At 39.8% G+C, this 21991-nt stretch overlaps 1 protein-coding gene and 1 pseudogene across 1 annotated transcript; one reads left to right on the top strand and one right to left on the bottom strand.

The window, feature by feature from the left end:
* Nucleotides 1–2745: 2745 nt before the first annotated feature.
* LOC146498771 (beta-1,4 N-acetylgalactosaminyltransferase 2-like) lies at nt 2746–11965 on the top strand (annotated as a pseudogene).
* An 8399-nt stretch (nt 11966–20364) lies between these two features.
* On the bottom strand, nt 20365–21319 carry LOC146498772 (uncharacterized). Its single transcript, XM_085139003.1, has 2 exons — nt 20942–21319; nt 20365–20850 (listed from the first exon to the last, which is right to left on the bottom strand). Exons 1-2 carry the CDS (start codon nt 21317–21319, stop codon nt 20365–20367), a joined length of 864 nt encoding a protein of 287 aa, XP_084995129.1.
* Between the last annotated feature and the right edge of the window lie 672 nt (nt 21320–21991).

The following is a 21991-nucleotide window of genomic DNA, read 5'->3' on the forward strand; positions in this document are numbered from 1 at the left end:
CCAGGACAACGTCTAGGGTGTAGCCCTTGCTTGTTGGCCCAGACACAAATTGTGTGAAATTTAGGGACTCAATTCAAGAAGTCTTTGACCAGGGATTTATCCTCACAACATAGATGAAAATGAAAGTCTTTGTTTTTTTCATATCACTCACTATGAAAGAATCCTTTCATACAGCGATAAAACAAGTCTGAGAATTCTGAAATCAACAAGTCAAGAGCCCTTTCTCAATTCTAATACGGACTCGCGTTCTCGGCGAGACCGGACTTGGCGAGAACGCACGGGTGTACGGACTTGGCGAAATGCGAGTACGGACTTGCGATTTGTACAACTGGAACACCAGCGTACTTGATGATGTCACAATGGTAAATGGTAAATGGACTGGTTCTTATATAGCGCTTTTCTACTCTGTCCGAGCACTCAAAGCGCTTTATACAGCTAATTCATTCACCCAATCACTTCTAAGTTTAAGTGCTGAGTATCTAACATTCGTACACATTCACACTCCGATGGATGCATCAGAGAGCAGCATGGGGTTAGTATCTTGCCCAAGGATATTTGGCATGCAGACTGGAGCAGCCGGGGATCGAACCACCGACCTTCTGGTTAGTGGCTGATCCGCTCTGCCACCTGAGCTACAGCCACCCCATCACTGCAGCCGCAGCACCAATCTGTCTGTCGATCTCCAGCTCCCTTCTCCCATCACTTGCGAATTAAGACCCCGAGATACTTGAACTCCTCCACTTGGGGCAGGAACTCATCCCCGACCCGGAGTGGGCACTCCACCTTTTTCCGGCTGAGAACCATTGCCTCAGAAACATAGGAGCACGTTTGGAAATATATGTTTATGCCATCTTGATAAACCGAGCAGATATTTAGGAACATAACGTCCAGCTTATTACTTCCCCTCCTATACCTTGGCATTGCGACGAATAAAACTGCAATGGGTGAGCATGCTCCGATAACATCAGGTAAACCGGAAGAAGGCAGCGCTGTTTGGCAGCAGAAAAAAGTTCTAAACAGCCATGATCGCTAGTGGCAAGAACCCGCCGCATCCAAGTTCTGACTCGCACGTGCTTCCCAGATCGCACGCCATGTATACGTCCACTTTTTCAGCGCTTCCTTTCTAAAGGATTCCAGGGTGGATCACGTTGATGCATTTTCTCTGGTACCGACGCCAGAGGCGGCAGGACTCCTCCAGGTCGCTCACTAACGCAGGGGAGCATCAGCAGTGAGTCACGGATATTAAGAAGCGTCTGTTGCTTATACACCAACAAGGAGTGCATTTTTAAAGCTAGCAGGGACGGCACTATGAACACAATACATAAACATTTCGGAACTAAGAGACGCCATCTTGACCAGGCTTAAGGCAGCAGGCTAACACATATAAAAAACAAAAACAAACAAACAAATTAATCGATGCACACAGCTACAAAAATGGAAGAATCAGAAGAAAGCATGTTGCTAGGACTGATCGGAGGCAAATTTCATTTCAAAAGACTACCCGACGGAAGCCTTGAAAAAAAGCTTGGTTTTGTGCAAACTGTGCAAAAAGGAGTTGGCATACCACCGAAGCACTTCAACCTTACGCCGCCATCTAAATGCAAGGCAGTGAGCACAGAAACTGTGGGAGCTGTTGGCGCTAGCAGTTCGAGTACCAACAAAAGGTGTCAACAGCCCAAACATGATGAAATGACTGTTTTAAGGAACAAAATTAGTAAGTCAACACAGGACAAACTTACAAATTCTCTAGCAAAATGGATTGCTTGGGACTGTAGACTACTATCAGTGGTAGGGGGTTGGAAAATGTGCTACAGATTTAGATGAGGAAGCCCTGTGTAAAAGGGCCCTGAGTTTGTGCAGAGCAAAAGCCACCATCAGTGAGACAGACTTCCCGCTACAGTGGTGGTCCAGTTGATCAGTGAACCACCCACAGCTGTCTGTCCTGTCCTACAAGTATTCGATTAGTCCTGCCACTTCTGTCCCATGCGAGAGACTGTTCTCACCTGCAGGTCACACAGTAACAAAAAAGAGATCTGTGAACAGGCTAGTTTGTCTAAGTAACTGGCTGCAAGAGACAGACAGTAAATAAGAATGGAGGTAATGTGCATCCATTGTTTTTTTTGGTTTTTGGTTTTTTTGCTAAAATGTTTAATAATCACACTGTTTTAGCCAAATGTACAGAATAATGTTGGCTCAGAGTTTAAAGGTGAAGGTTCAAATAACCTTTTATGTTTCTGCCTTATTTTTTTTAGGATGAAAAACTGCACTTAAATATTTATTACTATTATTTAAAGATGAATATTTTGAAAATTTACTCAAAGTACATTAATCCTAACAATAGAAAGATACCCTGGGTATGTTGATCTCACGTTGTAGTATAGGGCCCAGAAATGTATGACGTTGACACACAGAATAGAGGTCTAGTCACACCAGCTCTTAAAAAGTGAGAAATGTTGATCAGATATTGATGACGGGGCAGGGCGCACCAGCAGTTGGGGCGGAACCACAACTAATATTACTAAATCTCAAAAGCTAAAAAAAAAAACTCAAGAGGTGTTTAACTATTTTCATTTTTTTTAGCCACACCGAAATGATTCCATGTTTGTTGAAAACATGATTACATGCTTTATTTCCCATATGGATAAGTGTATTGCTTATCCAATAATGCCACTACTTAGATTGACCTTTGGCCTCATAGTATTTATTTGTTGTTTTGTAGTCATTATACTTGAATAGTCAAAATGATCTGTGTTGCATACACCTCATTTCTTCCACAGGACAACTTCTGTACTGTCCAAGCTGCTGTTTGCTTTGCCCAACTCTCCTCTGCAGTATCCAATCCAAGGTTACACAGTACAGCCATTGTCCTCCTCTGTCATACCAGGTGAGACATGAAGAAATACATAGGTAATGAGTAATAAAAGAGATTGCGCCAAATAAGGCACTGCAGCATGTCATATATTATCAAACACAATTTCAGGGTAGAGCTACCATGGTTACAGACAGGAAGGTGGATCTCGGTTTTCACATGTTCAGGCACTTCCTTGATCATTTGCCTTTTTATATTTTCTTTGTTATAAGGTCAATATAACCACTGATGTATCTATTTCTTTCCATCATGGGATGCTGTCACAGTGTGGTCATTTTAATTTTAGGTTTACAGCTGCATGCAGGAAAAAGAAGCAGCTACAAGGTTAGTGTCATAAAACAGTTCAGCTTGATAGGCAAATCTCAACAAACTCTGTTAGAATAGTAGAGGTGCAAGATGGGTATCAAATATTTCTCCAAAGGTAGGTCTGTATGTTTCATTTAAAAAACAGTGAACTTCAAGGCTGCCACTGTAGTATTTCTACTTGGTAAAACTTTAAATTTCCTCATAGTAATTGTGATGACCTTAGAAGCTCTTGGTAACTTTCATTTTAATACTATTATCATAGAGATTTAAGAAACAAAGATGTTGAATTTGCATTCTTTATGTTGTAGGAATAATTCTTTGTCATTTGCAAATGAAGCCATTTTGGTGTTGAGTTTGAGTTGAAGACAGAAACCACACCGTAAGCAAAATTGTCAGGCCCTAGATATTTAAAGCCAGAGTGTTAGTAATATGAATTTTATAATTTGCTATATGATTATTAAACCAAAGCTATTTCTCAAATAATATAATTACTATAATGTATAAAGTCTAACTCAGGACCTATCCAGTTGCCCCACCAGTGCTTTTCTTCATTCATTCTCACTTGAAGTCACTTATTTACATTACTGTAATAACTTTTTTTGGTCTCTGGTTGTCATGTGCTTCCCATGTGGATGGCCCCTAAGCTCTCTTTAGCATTTTGCTAGCTGCATACATAAAGCCCTGCAGTAACATCAGGCCAGGACACTGAGTCTGGTTTTGTGGTTGTGGTCTGGGGCCAGCTTTCAAATATAAGATAATACATCTAAATCAAATACCACAAGAAATTAGGTAAATTAAAAATGAAAACAGTTTCCTGTGATTGTATGTAAATTTATATCCAGCGTTTACTGTCACTGTGATTAAAATGAATGATGTCACAGATGTCTGTGTAAGTATGTAAGTATACTTGGAGTACTTTTTAGTTTATTCAGATTTTTCTATTCTAGGTGGTCTTAAAAGTCTCTAAAGGTATCCTGGCCACAGATATTCCACCAGCAGAGGTCACAGTCGAAGGTGAGATTCCACTTCTCATCAGTTTATATACAAATTGGTGACAAAAAAAGCTAGAACTCCTATACTAAACAAATCTGTTATTTTGTGGAGGTTAATTTGTTGGCTTGATTTGTGTCTGATATATCCCTTAAAAGGATGGGTCACTGCAAATCAGGAACAAATATGTTCTGAGTCATTAACTTTATCCTATGGTAGAGCATTTATGTCCCGAAAGTATGAATAGCGCATGAATAGGCCCATATGATGGGTTTGATATGTTATGACATTCACAATCAAACTTCAATCTAAAGAAGACACTGGAATGAAATGTTGTGAAATTGTAATTCACAGGTTCTGGTGAGAAAGAATTGATAATCAAGTCCAGGAGCCTGGAGCTGCTCAATGACGTGCTGGTCAAAGTGTCCTATACTAGCACAGTCTACCATATCAACACTGGAGACCTTGGTCTGCATTGTCTGGGAACTCAGAGTCTTGTCTTTTAAGCCCAAATCTTCTTTTTAGTGTACAATAAGTATTTTTTATTTTTCTGTTTTTAGTAACTTTCCAGTTTGAAAACCATGAAGCTGTGTTCGCTATTGCCATCAAGCAGCCTCATGTACCAGTCCTGTATGACATGGGGACAGGTAGGAATCTACTTTTCAAACAAGGGTATTAAAAAAGAGAGAGAGAGAGAATGCAGGAAAACCATGAATTTTATGAAGGTTCTTTCACAGTATATGCCAACCCAGTTATTTCTTTGGTTTTATTTTGTATCTTACTACTAGTTAGTGGGAATAGTGTGTTGTTAAAATATTAAGTATTCTAAGTTAAATTCCCCTTCACAATTGTTTTTTGTTCCTTGTGGATTATTAAATCTATAACTCCTTTGGTTGAGTGCTTTGAAACCAGATGCAAAAAATAATGTGTTGTACAATCTCACCAGGTCTAACCTGGGGTCTGCTCTCAGTTTCGGGTCTCCATCCATCCATCCCATCCCAAAGCGGCACCGGGTCATGGGGGCAGCAGCCTAAGCAGTGAACCCCAGACCTCCCTCTCCCTGTTCACATCCACTAGCTTGCTAAGGGAGCGGCTAGCCACCCTTAGGAAGCTCATTTCTGTCGCTTGGATCTGCTATCTCGTTCTTTCAGTTGCTAAACATAGCTTGCAATCATAGGTGAGGTTAGGGATGAAGATCGACTGGTAAATTGAAAGCTTCACTTTTACACTCAGCTCTCTCTTCACCACAACGGACCGCTACAGTGTCTGCCTCACTGCAGCCACAGCACCAATCCGTCTGTCGAAGATCCGAGATACTTAAACTCCTCTACTTGGGGCAGGAACTTGTCCCTGCCCCGGGGTGGGCACTCCACCCTGTTCCGGCTGAGGATCATGGCCTCAAGATTTGGAGGTGCTGATTCCCATTTCCACTGCTTCACACTCGACCACAAACCACTCCAACGCGAGCTGGAGACCATCAGCCGATGAAGCCAACAGAACCACATCATCTGCAAAAAGCAGAGATGAGATTCTGAGACCACCCAAGCGAAAGCCCTCCAACTCTTAGCTACGCCTAGAAATTCTGTCCATAAAAATTATGAATGGAATCTGTAACAAAGGGCGCAGCCCTAGCGGAGCCCATCATCCACCAGGAACAAGTCTGACTATGTGGACCAGGTTCTTGAAATGGCTGTATAGGGATTGAATGGCCTGTAGCAATGGGCGCGACAACCCATACTCCTGAAACACCTTCCGCAGGCCACTCCGAGGGACACGGTTGAATACTTTCTCCAGGTCCACAAACACGTGTAGACTGGTTTGGCAAACTCCCATGCATCCTCAAGTCTCCTTGAGAGGGTAAAGAGCTTGTCCAGTGTTCAACAACTAGGGCGAGAACCCCATTGTTACTCCTGTATCTGAGGTTTGACTAACAGACAGACTCTCCTTTCCAGCAACCTGGCACAGACTTTCCCAGGAAGGCTGAGGAGGGTGATCCCCTTATATTTGAAAAACACTCTACTTAAAGATGGGAACCACCACCCCAGTCTGCCAATCCAGAGGTACTGCCCCTGAACTCCACGCACCATTGCCAAGACAGCCCTACAACATTCTGAGCTTTCAGCAACTCAGGGCGAACCTCATTCACCCCAGTGACCCTGCCACCAAGGGCCTGTTTAACTGCCTTAGTGAACTTGCCCCCTGAAATAGGTGAGTCGTCTCCCTCGTCCCTAGACTCTGCTTCCTTCACGGTGCCAGTGAGATTAAGCTGGTCCTCGAAGTATTCCTTCCAAAGTATTCTTTCCACTGCTCGACAATGTTCTCAAACGAAGTCAGCAGCGCTCCATCCGCACTATACACAGTGCAGGTAGAGCACTGCCTTCCCCTCCTGAGTCGCCAGAAGGTTTGCCAGAATCTCTTCAAGGTAGTCCGAAAGTCTTTTTCCATGGCTGCTCTGAACTGCTCTCACACTCAAGTTTTTAGCTTCACCCACTGCTCAAGCCGCGTTCCGCTTGGCCTTTCAGGTGCCTCTGGAGTCCCACAGGCTAACCAAGCCCGACACAACTCATTCTTCAGCCTGGTGGCTCCCTTCACCTCTGGTGTCCACCATTTGGTTCGGGGGTTACCACAACAACAGGCAACAACGACCTTGCTGCAGCACTTCAGTGTAGCGGCTTCAGCAATGAAAAGTTTGCTGTTCAATTTGCACAGTTTGCACAAAACTCATTCTACTCTGTAGCAGATGATCTGTCTTATTTTCTTGAAACATTTCTTTGCTTCTGTCTGTCAGATATCAGCTCTCAAGTTACCATCGCCACAAAGACCTTCCTGCGGTACGAACAGCTGAAGGTCTTGTTGGACAGTATCCGAAAATTCTATAGCACCATAAAAGTTATTGTTGCAGATGACAACTTTGAACCAGAGCACATTACCGGAGAAAACATCCAACATTACATCATGCCTCCAGCACAGGTATGCATAGACATTTAGAACTTAAGATTGTGTTTTTTGTGGGATTTTTTTTATTCATGCTGAGTTTTATCAGACATCTTGGACAGAGCAGTATAATTATTGAAGGATTTAATAAAATAGTAAAATATAGGATTTTATGCTTTTTTCTTTTCTAGAATTAGACTTTAAATCACTCATCCCCTAAATATAAGAAGAGTGGAGAGGAAATGCTCAGTGCATGGCATGAAATCCTCCAGTAGTCTGAGGGTAGTCAAGTGTGCATTCATCCAGCCCTACGTGTAAGCTTTTAGAAGAAAAAGTTTGCAGCTTTTAAGATTAGACTCCAGTGTTTTGGATTAGTGATTTTAGGAACTTTCAGAACAATCTGATAATACTGAATTACAATAGTCCAGTCTAGAAGTAATGAATGTCACAAGTGACTACTTACACCTCAGAGGGTAAAGGACCATTAAAACAGACTGTAAAAGATGTTTTCATCCTCAGGGCTGGTTTGCAGGCAGAAATCTGGCTGTTCCCAGGTAACTACCAAGTACTTCCTATGGGTGGATGATGACTTTTTGTTTACAGAGAAGACAAAGATAGAGAAACTTGTGGAGGTGATGGAGGCGGTCCCTGAACTGGATGTGGTGAGAATGAAATAGCTCATGTTATCTGATTATGTTTTCTTCTTTAAATAGAACACTAACTGATCTATGTACATAATATATATATTATATATATATATATATATATATATATATATATATTAGGGGTGCAACGATACACAAAATTCACGGTTCGGTTCGATACTTTGGTGTCACGGTTCGATAGTTTTTCGATACAAAAAAAAATGTTCATGCCTTTTTAATTTGTCATTTATTAAATTTTCACAGCACATTCTGCACCACATCTCTGTGCGTTCATCATTTGTTTGAAGCCAGCTCACCTCCTGCAACCACTTTTCCGAGAATACGCGCTTCTTTTGTGGTTTGGACTCCTGACATTTCTTTGGAGGTGGAGGAACATCACAGTAATTGCTTAAAGGAGCTTCTTCGACATCTTTAAGAGTTCTAAACAAATGTCTGTCCTCCTCCTGAAAATCTTATGTATGCAAACACACGTTGCAACTTCTTATCTTGTGCGTGTTTTTTATTTTGACAGCGAATGCGCACCTGCGGACCACTTATGTGCAGCCCTGGTTATTTAGCTCGTCATATTGCAGCCACAGAAATTCGTTTGTCCATGAAACCATAAAGCTGCACTTTCTTTTTGCCTTATAGTCTGATTTGTCATAACTTTTCCGTTTTGTGGTAAGCTTTTCTTTGGCTGTCACTTCTTCACCCTGACCTGTCTTATTTGGCTCAGCAGAACTAAAATATATATCCTGCTGCTTTTACACACGCACTCACATAACGCTCAGCGATTCTCTGCGCGATCAACCTCTCACATGTTTAAGCTGCGGGAGATTTCACTTGTCATGTTTGCATAGTAAGCTAACGATTGATAAGATGATGTCAGAGGAATTGGTGCGCAAATAATCATCACTCACCAATCAGTGCTGTCGCTCTCTATACACAATTCGCGCGATTGCAAAGTGAAAGCAAAAAACAAGTGCAAATTCAAACGTGATTTCAATATGTCACATATTGACAGTGGCTCACCGATGCCAATGACATAATTACCCAGCTACATTTCCGAAAGAATGCAAAAGCATTGACATATATTTTTCCTTCCTACAATAGCCCGACGGGCAGGGCAGAGATAGATTTTGGCAACCCGACTGGAAAAATCGCTAGCCCCGGGACGTCGGGCTAGCGATTTTGCGAGCCCTGTATCTGATTGAGGAATCACTCATCTTTGGAAAAGAGAGTTTATTACAGAGAAATGGCTCTTTCCAAAATAAAAGCTATACTATACGCTTCTTCTGGGCTATATTCTCAGCAGCATATTAAACATATCAGGTCCCCATAAGGAGAATCATGTGCTAACGGCTGTCTAAATGACTCGGCTAAAGTTTGTAGCATGCGTGCTTGTTGTTTTTGTCTGCTTCCACTTGTCTTTGCACTAGGATGATGTCGGAGTAAATGTGCAGTCATATTCGTTGTGTTCCCACTAGTGCTGTGAGCGTTAATCTCGTTGAAATGACGTTAACGCCACAACACGGCAAATCTCCGTTAACGAGCTACCGCGGATTGCCCCGTGCGTGGGGCTGGACGGCCAACACATTAACGAGCTAACTGCGCTAACACACTAGTTCCCACCCATGTAATTGAGCATTGCGTGGCACATCCAACATACTGTTTTACTTTAGTCCATGACACGCTTACCTTCAGGGTCATACTTCACATGAAAACCAAAATAGTTCCAAACCTCAGATCTGAATGAGGGTGGGGGTGGTTCAATTTGCCATGTTGCAAGGGGAGCTTAACTTCTGTATCGCTAGCTTGCCCTGCGCTCATTGAATCTGCGTTCAACTACTCCGCCTAGGCTGCACTGTCGAGCGCAGATCCACTGAGCGCTCAACACAGACAGCATCGTCAGAAGGAAAGTTGTTAAAATAAATTAAAAATTTTGTATTGTTCATTACATATGCGTACCGAACCGAAAGCACTGTATCAAACGGTTCAATATCCACACGAGTATCGTTGTACCCCTAATATATGTATATATATATATATATATATATATATATATATATATATATATATATATATATCCTTCTCATTTAACAGTTGTAAGCCCCTCCCCCCCAATTTGTTGATCATTTTCATCACTAATGTGATCTAGGTTCCTGCTACACTAAATTAACTGCAGAATTCTGTGTTTTTGTCAGATTTTTTTTCTTCTTTAGCTAAATCAGATGTTTGCATTCTAAGTATGGCCTAATACGCCCATTCTACCATCACCACCAAGGCTCATTCCCTTTTGATAAGACTGGTCATAAACCTTGCACTTTTACGGGAACAGGAATAAGCTTCCAAGCTTTTGTACAGCATGTAACATAAAAGCCACAGTCACATGTATTATATTGTAAACAGTGAGCAGGAGGAAGTGGTTGAGAGGTTTAGATTGTGTTTCAAATATCAGTTGTAAACTGAAGCTGTCATTAAACTTGGAGATTGTGTTGGACTACAACCCAACTGATCAGCATTATTTGACTATTCCAAAAAGAAAAACAAGTTAGAATAAAGGACTGTTTTTTAAGCTGCATCAAAGTGCAATTTAGCAAGCCAATAAAGTGGCCAATCAGATTTTTTTTTTCTTGTTATTCAGAGTTACAACCAATAACAAGCAAAAGTTAGACACAGTTAGGACCAAGCTTAGTTGAAGACCATTTTATTAAATAAACGACAGTACAAAAGGTTAGCCACCTCATAAACTAGTTTGCGATAAAGACTTGGTTTTGATTTAAAAAAAAAACAGAAAAAGAAGTCACGATTATCTGTTCGGCGTTCATGACCAGTGTTGGCCAAGTTACTTGAAAATAGTAATTAGTTACTACTGATTACTACTCCAAGAAAGTAATCCCATTACTTTACTGATTACTATTTTCAAAAGTAATTAGTTACTTAGTTAGTTTTTAAAAGCGTGATACACAACCTGAATATAAAGCAATAGACCTTTCAGCCCAATTCTATTTTTTCTCCATAATCCATCATATTTTAATCTTTCAATCCCTAATCTCTTTAATATACAAGTAAAACACAGCAGAAAATAAATAAAATCAAAGACTCAGCAGGACTGAGTCCTGTCGCTCTTAAATCTATTTTAACCTGTTTAGCAGGAGTGGGGCTGGTTGAGGGTTTGCCCGTTGTCGCAGCAGTCATGTCAGTGGGGTGGTCCGGGGATTTCTCTGTGAATGTCACATTCCTGTGGCAGCGTGCTCAGTGTTTGCTCATATTTGAAGTTACATTTTTCTCTGTAGAAAGAACTTTTCTTCCCACACAGAGTAACAACGGACGCTAATGGTTTTGTCACTTTTTACAGAATCAAACTCAAAGTAATGTCAGTACTTCCACACTTTAAACGCTGCATGGTCGTACTCTCTCCCGCACTCCATATTGTTCATTGTTAATCTGCACACGTCTGTTGCTTCCACGGACATGCACGCTCTTACGTCATTGTCATGAGACACTCTCACAAACAAAATCACAGTTTAGTAACGCAATAACGTGTTAATGACTTTTTTTGCAATAGTAATCCCTTACTTTACTCATTACTTGAAAAAAAGTAAACATGTTACTGCCCATCTCTGTTCATGACAATATTTATAGCTCACGTTTCGGTTTCTCTTCTTTTTAGGTTGGTGGGTCAGTAAAAGAGAATCAGTTTTATTTCTCTCTTATCTATGAAGAAGGAGAAGAAACTGAAGGTGGCTGCTTATACAGGAAGTCTAATAAGAAATTACATTCAGTTCCTGGTTACCCACAATGCTTTTTGGCCAGTGGAGTGGTCAACTTCTTCCTGGCCCGTACAGATGCTGTACAGAGGGTGGGTTTTGACCCTAAGCTACAGCGGATAGCACATTCAGGTAGGTCCAGATCTCAGTTTGGTTTAAAAGTGACAAGAAGGGGGGGCTTCTAGTTTTGCTTAGCTATGATAACAAAATGTTTTATTTTAAAATACTTGTTGTTTTTTTAATCTAGAGTTCTTTATGGATGGCCTGGGCTATTTACTTGTTGCCACTTGTGGTGATGTATCCATTGACCATCAGCATGTAGCCAGAAGTGCTCATTATCGCAAGTTCAGGAATCCTAGAAAGAATGACTCAGAATTCAAATTGCAGCTTCATTTCTTCAAAAACCACCTTAAGTGCATCAAATATGGATAGAAGACCTTAAGAGAACATCAGTGAACTGGTTGTAGTTATACTGCACTTTATTTTACTCAGAGCAATGTTTTCATAGATATTGCTTTGCCTGTAATTGTCAATGTTTCTCATAATCCATTCTACTATACTGTATGTTATAATAAGAAGAATTCAAATTGGATGTTTCCAAATATTCAGAATAAAAACAAATTCAATAAATGTTTTGTTGTTGATGAAATAAGGACTTTGAAGTTTGGAAGTCACCATAGCATTTATGCTAGAAGAAGTTATTGGTTACTCATTAAGTTATAGTTATAGTGAGTTATAGTTGTTGAGAAGTTATTGTTATAAAGTTACTGGTCACTTTCAGCAACAGATAAAAACATTAGAGAAGAAAATTAGGGGCTATAATTAATTTTCATAAGTTTTTAGTGAAAAATCTGCACATCTCAACTGTTTTTTGTACAGTAACCTTTACATTAAACTACATAAAACATAAAAAATTAAATAATATTAAAGCCATGCAAAATGTATTTTCACATTATGAATGTGTTCCAGCTTATAGACCCTCATAGTGTGTCTTTAGGAAATCTTACAGTGGAGATTAATAAAATGAAGCCCTTTTCATGTGCACTTAATATACTGCCAGTGAGATTTCTAAATGAAGTTCATGTATCTGTATAATTCTTCAAATAATTGTAACCTCTTCTGAGAAAAACCTCTCTAAGTCCTTCAAAAATTTCACAGTTTTGGAGATTCCAAACTTCTCTTACACGTTAATATCATATCCTGTTAAAATTTTTAAAGTGTAAATAAATCTAATAAATAAAACTAATAGCATCTAACTATTTCACACTGTGTACACAGCTGTAGTAACTGTAGTAACTGACACACTCAAATAAGTTATGGTTGGTACACAAGCATCCATTGTTTTAATGATCCACAATAGGCTGAATTTGTGATGGTGTTCTCTTTCTTCTTTTTCAGTTTTTACATGTGAGACATCACTTGTTGCTAGCAACAGCCAAAGTGCACTTTAGAATAAAAAAAACAATTTAAATGTTTTTTTTTTAAATAATAATAAGTTAGGAGTAAATAATAAGTTAGTCCTCCACACAGAGGCTTAGCCTGGTTTGTATCTTAATTAACTGATAGATTGATAGGCTCATAGAGAACTTATGGACTTGTGTTCTCAGCCCACCATTGAGCTCAAGTCATCATTTTTTGATTTCCTTAATTTCTGAAATATTCTTCCCTGCAGTGCTATAATTGCGATTCCTAATCGTTTGCTTCAGCAACAAAAGAAACTGTAATAATAGCCTTTAATCAGATTAATATGGTGGTTGTGCTAAAAGCAAAGGGAAATCAAGTTTCTGTTAGCATCACTATAAATGTGTTTTATTGAGGTCAACATTGTTGTGAGGTTGAGATTTTTGCTTTTCCACTGGACCTTTACTAAAACTTTCTGTGACTTGAGTAATGATTGGCTGATGTTACAGCATCGCTTAAATTGAGGACAAAACACATTCAGACTGAATTATATTAAACTTTATATTCCCTTTGATAATGTAAATACAATTCATGATATTTGTATGTAATATATATATAGAGTGTATGATCTTCAAGCAAGGAAAGATGTTTATAGTTCATATATTTGGTTTTTCTCAGCTTTTCATAAAGGTTCACACACAGGAAACTGTCATGAAAGCTGTGTGAGGTGAGGCAGGATAGGTCCAAAAAATGCAGGATTCAAAGGCAGCTTTATTGCAGGACTCACAGATTGACATAACAAAACCATGAAGGCACTTGGGAATTAAACTGGGAAACACTAAACTGACAGAACACACAGCTGGAAGGATGATGGAGATCGACAGCAGACAGGAGAAGACAGAGACAATGTTTACACAAAAGGGAAATCGGGGCAGAGAGGAGGGGAACACGGCTGAAGTCTGACTGACGAGACAGGGGAAGCAGAACTGAACATAATGCACACAGGACAAGAGAATATCACATAAAAAGAGGAAAGAGAGAATCACTTAGTGAGACTCAGATGAACTAAACGCAGAGAGTGTGGGACAGAGGGAGAGCAAGAGCGACATGGAGACAAGACAGAGACTTGACATCCATAACCAGACATGACTAACTACATATAGGGGTGCTGGTGAGGACACACAGAGGTGACAAAACTCTGTGAAATAACAACTTGGATCAGGGCTCTGAAAACGTAACATAAGAATCAATAATTCCCCAAAGAGTGAACAAGACCAAACAATACAAAAAACATAATACAAAACAAACTTAAAACACTGGGTCAAAACCCAGGACCATGAAAGATTCAGGACTAGATGTTACAACCCCTGATACTGTAACATCTAGTCCTTTTACTGAAACTTAATAATTAACACTTACACGATCAGTTTCACTTCATCTTATTAATGATGGTCCAATAGTCCGTTGACTTGTGGGGTGACATTATCTTCTGTCCTTTCATAAAGGACGGCTTAGTGTATTCTTTGATAAAGGACGTACTTATCAAGGGTTGAATAACTTCTTTATCTCTAGCATATAATAAATACAAGTCTGTTGTATTATGGCTGCAGTCCAGCTAAATCCTGGTCTTTTTCACACAGATAGGAGCCCTGTTGTTTAAATGTTCAACCACATGTTTAGTTTCGTTATCTGATCTGTCTGCTAAACCACTCATCTTCTTTGCTCTCTTTTTATGCTCAATAAAAGAAGCAATTAGCAAGTGAAACCTCAAAATTTAGGAAAGATGAAGATCTTCTGATTTAATCAAAAACCTGTTATTTATGTAGCCATTTTAAACAGAGGCAGCTACTTACGTAAACACACCACTACATCATCCAGTAAGTGCTAAAGTCTTCTCTGGAAATTCCCCATTTGTACATTGGATTTTTTTATGGCTTTATTTTCTAATCGGTGGTGTACACAGCTGTAAAACTTTATAAGTTGTGTTAGAAAAGCAAAGAACAATTTCACTGAAGAGCTCTGCCCATTGTCAACCTGAATTTGTAAATGCGGTTGTGGGTCCTCTGTGTGATTCATCAGCAATAACAGAAGGAAACTATTTCCATTACATTGATCCGTCACATCATAGAGCCAATGGAATGCAATGTCTTCCACTTAGCAGAGAATCTTATTTTCTTTCAAGATACAGTTGTAGGAAACTTAAATAAAAACCTTTTATTTAGTAGAATATGCTAAATTCACAATCTGAAGGCCAACTCTACCAGAGAACGTCAGGAGAAGTTTAAACGAGCAGCTCAGTACTTTCAATAAGTGCTTCAGGATCGACATCCTTTCTTTTTACATTTAAAAAAAAATATCTGTACTTTCCCAACCAGATTTTTGGAAATAGAAAGTCAGTTTTCTGTATTGAAGTGTATTTGTGATTAGTCACAAAAACACATAGCCCAAGAAGAAAAAATGTTCAACCAAAGGTTCTTTAAACTCTGAAACAACTTGAAACTAAGATAAAGAATAAGAACAGCGAGGGATAACATACAGAAAACAATATCAAGATTAAATCAAATAGAATATTTAAATAACAAAATAAAATCTTATAAAAGCTGGGCCATGACACAGGACATGTCAGTGTGTGTGTGTTTTTCCTAATCCTACCTCCTGTATATTTTTAAGATAAATAAACTGTGAGAAGTAAAATGCACAAAATGTTGAATGTATGAAAAATTATACAAATCAAAACATATATTCAAACTGATATTTAAGGAGTGAAGGGTTGTCTTAGCAAGCCACACCAATGGTGTGCTTGCTAAGACAACCCTTAGCTTGCTCTGCCTTTCTTTTATTGTCTCTTTCCTTGCACAAAGCTTTCAAGTAGTGTGAAGTCGTGTTAACAGAGAGCGCCCAAAATGGTACAATGCATGTTGATGGCAAAAATTCAGTCACAAAACTATGCTTTTACATTTTTATGTGACTTTACAGAAATCCTGTTGTATTGCGGATGCTGTTTTCAACTAATTTGTTGGAAAGTTGAAAAGAAAGGTGAAATTAAAATAGAAATCAAGTTGTGTTGTGCTGTGTTGTTATTTTTTTATTCCAGTTTGATTCTAATACTTTTATTCAAATCTGTTTAGTCTACTTTGAATAATTGAAACCATTGCAATGATTTCTATTTATTAAAAAAAAACACTGCAAAGTCTGGTTTTTACAGTTTTTTCTGATTGCTTAAGCACATTTTTTGTAACTATTGGCTATTTTTGCAAAACTCTACACACAAATAAGAAAACCTGTCACCCAATTATCAAAACATTGTAGTTCTCTTGCAAAAGCGAACACAGCTAGATTAACTCTTCACACCTTTGTAAAAATGGTGTTCTTGTATCAAACAGTACACACAAGCCATCATCTACTAAGCACACAATGTGCCAACTGCACACTGATAGTATTGGTGTTTATTCACACTCATCAAAACCAAGACAAAGTCAGAACACAAAATAGGAATTTCACAAAAAAAAAAGGGTCCGACCACAAAATTTCGTCCACATCGCATGCGATATCCTCCAGTCCAAGGCACCGGGGAAAATATCTCCTTGAATGCCGTATCCAGGCCTGACATGATGACTGGTCAATATCTCCACATGCCTCCTCCATTGCCTGTAAAAGGGCTACCTGTTGATGAGGATGACGGTCGTACACTTTCCAGCGCCAGGCAGAGAAGAACTCCTCAATGGATTTACAGTTTTTTCTGATGGCTTGAGCACATTTTTTGTAACTATTGGCTATTTTTGCAAAACTCTACACACAAATAAGAAAACTCTTCACCCAATCAGCAAAACATTGTAGTTTTCTTGTAAAAGTGAATAACCCTTGCTTAACTCTCCACACCTTTGTAAAAATGGTATTTTGGTATCCAACAGTTAACACAAGCCATCACATTAATAAGCACACAATGCACCAACTACACACTGATGGTATGAATGAAAAACACATCTGGCTTTTGCTTTCTCTGTGCACAAGGTAGGCTATGTCAGTTTGAGCTCATACTTTTGTCATAGGTCCATAAACATAGACCTATGACAAAAGTATGACCCAGTACAAACGTACTGGTGTTTATTCACACACATCAAAACAAACACAAGTGTTTACAGTTTTTTCTGATTGCTTAAGCACATTTTTTGTAACTATTGGCTATTTTTGCAAAACTCTACACACAAATAAGAAAACCTGTCACCCTATTATCAAAACATTGTAGTTCTCTTGCAAAAGCGAACACAGCTAGATTAACTCTTCACACCTTCGTAAAAATGGTGTTTTCGTATCAAACAGTACACACAAGCCATCATCTACTAAGCACACAATGCGCCAACTGCACACTGATGGTATGAATACAAAACACATCTGGCTTTTGCTTTCTCTGTGTACAGATGTCAATTGAACATTCTGCCTCTGCCCCCAACATCTGGACGTCTAGCAATTCTGTAAAGTAACAATTTCAGTATTTTTGCATGTATGGTACTGTTGTGTTTCTCATTAGAGTATGGCAGTGCTACAAAGTACTTACCGATTCTCATTTCGAAATGTCCTAATGATGCTTGCCACAGTGTAGCGGCTCAGTTTAGGCTGAACCCGTTGGCCAGCTTCCCTCAGGGTCATCCCATGGTTGATGACATGGTCCACTATTGTAGCCCTGATGTCATCAGTTATTCTGTTTCTTACTCTTCTTACCCTTCCTCTTTCCCCTCCTCGTCCTCTTCTTGCTCCTCTTGTCCTCTTCCTCTAACTTCCTCTAACCCTCTTGCTTCTTCACCTCCACGTCCTCTTCCTCCAACTTCTTCACCTCCACGTCCTCTCCCTCGGCCTCCTCTGATTCTCACTCTTCTCACTCTTACTGCTCCTTCCATTGTACTCCACATAGACAGCTTACCTGTGGCCTGTTTATAGTGCTTAGGCTGATTGCAAAGTGGACTAATTATCTAAAACAGTTTTCACATCTGAAAGTGTGCCAGACAGTTGGCAAAATAGTGTTAATGATAGCCATACATGTGTATAATTTTGCTAGGAGTGTGTTGGAAATTTGGTAATTGAGTGTAAGCAGTGAGTTGTGCCTACAGTTTTGCAAAGTGTGTGTTACAAAATTGTAAACTGAGTGCAAAGCAGTGTTTGTGCTTTTAGTTTTGCAAACTCAGTGAGTGGTTTTGCTATAAGTGTTAATAGTTTTAGGAATTGTGCTGTAAGAATCACAGTTAGGGTTTAAGCATTCAGAAAAAACTGTATTTCCAAGTCAAAACGAAATAGTAATTTCACTGAGGAAAAAAAATAAACCAGTCTACATCGTGTCGTCTCTCTGGATCTGGCCACAAAATTTTGTCTACATCACATGCAATGTCCTCTAGTCAAAGGCACTGGGGAAAATCTTCTGGAATTTTACATCTATGGTATTGTTGTGTTTCTCATTGGCATATGGCAGTGCTACAGATCTTAGTGCAAAGTGACTGTACTAACCGATTCTCATTTCAAAATGTCCTTATGATGCTTGCTACAGTGTAGCGCTCGAGTTAGGCTGAACCCGTTGGCCAGCTTCCCTCAGGGTCATTCCACGGTTGATTACATGGTCCACTATTGTAGCTCTGATGTCATCAGCAATTCTATTTCTTACTCTTCTTACCCTTCCTCTCCCCCCTCCTCGTCCTCCTCTTGCTCCTCCTTGTCCTTGTCGTCCTCTTCGTCCTACTTCTTCACCTCCATGTCCTCTTCCTCGGCCTCCTCTACTTCTCACTCTTCCTGCTCCCTCCATTGTACTCCACACACAGAGCTTACCTGTATTATAGAGCTTAGGCTGATTGCAAAGTGAACTAATTCTCTAAAAAAGTTTTCACATGTGACAGTGTGCCAGACAGTTGGCAAAATAGTGTGCATAATAACCATAATGTGTATAGTTTTGCTAGGAGTGTGTTGATCATTTGGAAATTGAGTGTAAAGCAGTGAGTTGTGTTTACAGTTCTGCAAAAAGAGTGCTGTGCAGTGGATTGTAGCTACAGGTTTGCAAAGTGTGTGTTACAAAATGGCAAACTGAGTGCAAAGCAGTGTTTGTGCTTTTAGTTTTGCAAACTCAGTGAGTGGTTTTGCTATAAGTATTAATAGTTTTAGAAATTGTGCTATAAGAATCACAGTTAGGGTTTTAGCAATTCAGAAAAACTGTAAGAATGGAGAGTATGGAGGGAGGTTACAGTTTTTTCTGAATGCTTAAACCCTAACTGTGATTCTTATAGCACATTTTCTAAAACTATTAATACTTATAGCAAAACCACTCACTGAGTTTGCAAAACTAAAAGCACAAACACTGCTTTGCACTCAGTTTGCCATTTTGTAACACACACTTTGAAAACCTGTAGCTACAATCCACTGCACAGCACTCTTTTTGCAGAACTGTAAACACAACTCACTGCTTTACACTCAATTTCCAAATGATCAACACACTCCTAGCAAAACTATACACATTTATGGCTATTATTTACACTATTTTGTCAACTGTCTGGCACACTGTCACATGTAAAAACTTTTTTAGATAATTAGTTCACTTTGCAATCAGCCCAAGCACTATAATACAGGTAAGCTCTGTGTGTGGAGTACAATGGAGGGAGCAGGAAGAGTGAGAAGTAGAGGAGGCCGAGGAAGAGGACGTGGAGGTGAAGAAGTTGGATGAAGAGGACGACAAGGACAAGGGGGAACAAGAGGAGGACGAGGAGGGGAGAGGAGGACGAGGAGGGGGAAGAGGACGAGGAGGGGGCAGAGGAAGGGTAAGAAGAGTAAGAAATAGAATTGCTGATGACATCAGAGCTACAATAGTGGACCATGTAATCAACCGTGGAATGACCCTGAGGGAAGCTGGTCGACGGGTTCAGCCTAACTCGAGCCGCTACACTGTAGCAAGCATCATAAGGACATTTTGAAATGAGAATCGGTTAGTACAGTCACTTTGCACTAAGATTTGTAGCACTGCCATATGCTAATGAGAAACACAACAATACCATAGATGTAAAAATACTGAAATTGTTACTTTACAGAATTGCTAGATGACCAGATGCTGGGGGCAGAGGAAGCCTGTTCACTGCAGACCAAGAAACCCATATAGTCAATATGGCGATTGCAAATAATCCTATACTTGGAAATAAACACTTGTGTTTGTTTTGATGTGTGTAAATAAACACCAGTACTTGAAGTTTGGATCCCTCCATGTTTACAGACCTATGACAAAAGTATGAGCTCAAACTGACATGGCCTAGCTTGTGCACAGAGAAAGCAAAAGCCAGATGTGTTTTGTATTCATACCATCAGTGTGCAGTTGGCGCATTGTGTGCTTAGTAGATGATGGCTTGTGTGTACTGTTTGATACGAAAACACCATTTTTACGAAGGTGTGAAGAGTTAATCTAGCTGTGTTCGCTTTTGCAAGAGAACTACAATGTTTTGATAATAGGGTGACAGGTTTTCTTATTTGTGTGTAGAGTTTTGCAAAAATAGCCAATAGTTACAAAAAATGTGCTTAAGCAATCAGAAAAAACTGTAAGTGCCATGAAGGATGGGTGGTCTGTAAACCAGTTGCGGACCAAAGTAGCCCTATGGAAACTAACATTGTCCCATATGATGACATATCGGGTCTGCTCTGGTCTCTGAACAGTGAGCATGTCATGCAAGGTGTCCAGGAATGCAATAATGTGTGCAGTGTTGTATGGGCCTATGGTTGCATGATGGTGAACAACACCATTTTGGCTTATGGCTGCACACATGGTTATGTCACCACCACGTTGTCCTGGGACATTGATGATGGCACGGTGTCCAATAATGTTCCTGCCACGTCTCCTGGTTTTACTGAGGTTAAAACCGGCCTCATCTACAAAAAGTAGCTCATGTCCCGTTGCATCTGCTTCTAGTTCCATCACTCTCTGGACAAGACAAAACAAATGTAACACATCAGGCCCATGCACAGCACTACAGTATGCACTTCCAAATTCAGAACCAATGACACTAGCTTACCTGCACATAGTCATATCGCAGTTGCTTTACACGTTCTGTGTTTCTCTCGAAAGGAACTCTGTAAATTTGCTTCATTCTTATTCTGTGGCGCGCAAGTTCACGACTTAGTGCAGACATGCTTGCACTGTGTATATTTTGAAAGATGGTGTCATTATCAATTATGCGCTGCTGTATTTCGCGCAGTCTTATTGCATTATTGGCAATCACCATGTTCACTATATGGGTCTCTTGCTCTAGAGTGAACATTCTGCCTCTGCCCCCAACATCTGGACGTCTAGCAATTCTGTAAAGTAACAGTTTCAGTATTTTTGCATGTATGGTACTGTTGTGTTTCTCATTAGAGTATGGCAGTGCTACAAAGTACTTACCGATTCTCATTTTGAAATGTCCTAATGATGCTTGCCACAGTGTAGCGGCTCAGTTTAGGCTGAACCCGTTGGCCAGCTTCCCTCAGGGTCATCCCATGGTTGATGACATGGTCCACTATTGTAGCTCTGATGTCATCAGTTATTCTGTTTCTTACTCTTCTTACCCTTACTCTTTCCCCTCCTCGTCCTCTTCTTGCTCCTCCTTGTCCTCTTCCTCTAACTTCCTCTAACCCTCTTGCTTCTTCACCTCCACGTCCTCTTCCTCCAACTTCTTCACCTCCACGTCCTCTCCCTCGGCCTCCTCTGATTCTCACTCTTCTCACTCTTACTGCTCCTTCCATTGTACTCCACATAGACAGCTTACCTGTGGCCTGTTTATAGTGCTTAGGCTGATTGAAAATGTGGACTAATTATCTAAAACAGTTTTCACATGTGAAAGTGTGCCAGACAGTTGGCAAAATAGTGTTAATGATAGCCATACATGTTTGTAATTTTGCTAGGAGTGTGTTGGAAACTTGGTAATTGAGTGTAAGCAGTGAGTTGTGTTTAAAGTTCTGCAAAAAGAGTGTTGTGCAGTGAATTGTGCCTACACACTTGCAAAGTGTGTGTTACAAAATTGCAAACTGAGTGCAAAGAAGTGTTTGTGCTTTTATTTTTGCAAACTCAGTGAGTGGTTTTGCTA

The sequence above is a fragment of the Neolamprologus multifasciatus genome, chromosome 17 (genome assembly GCF_963576455.1).
Source record: "Neolamprologus multifasciatus chromosome 17, fNeoMul1.2, whole genome shotgun sequence".
NCBI lineage: Eukaryota > Metazoa > Chordata > Actinopteri > Cichliformes > Cichlidae > Neolamprologus > Neolamprologus multifasciatus.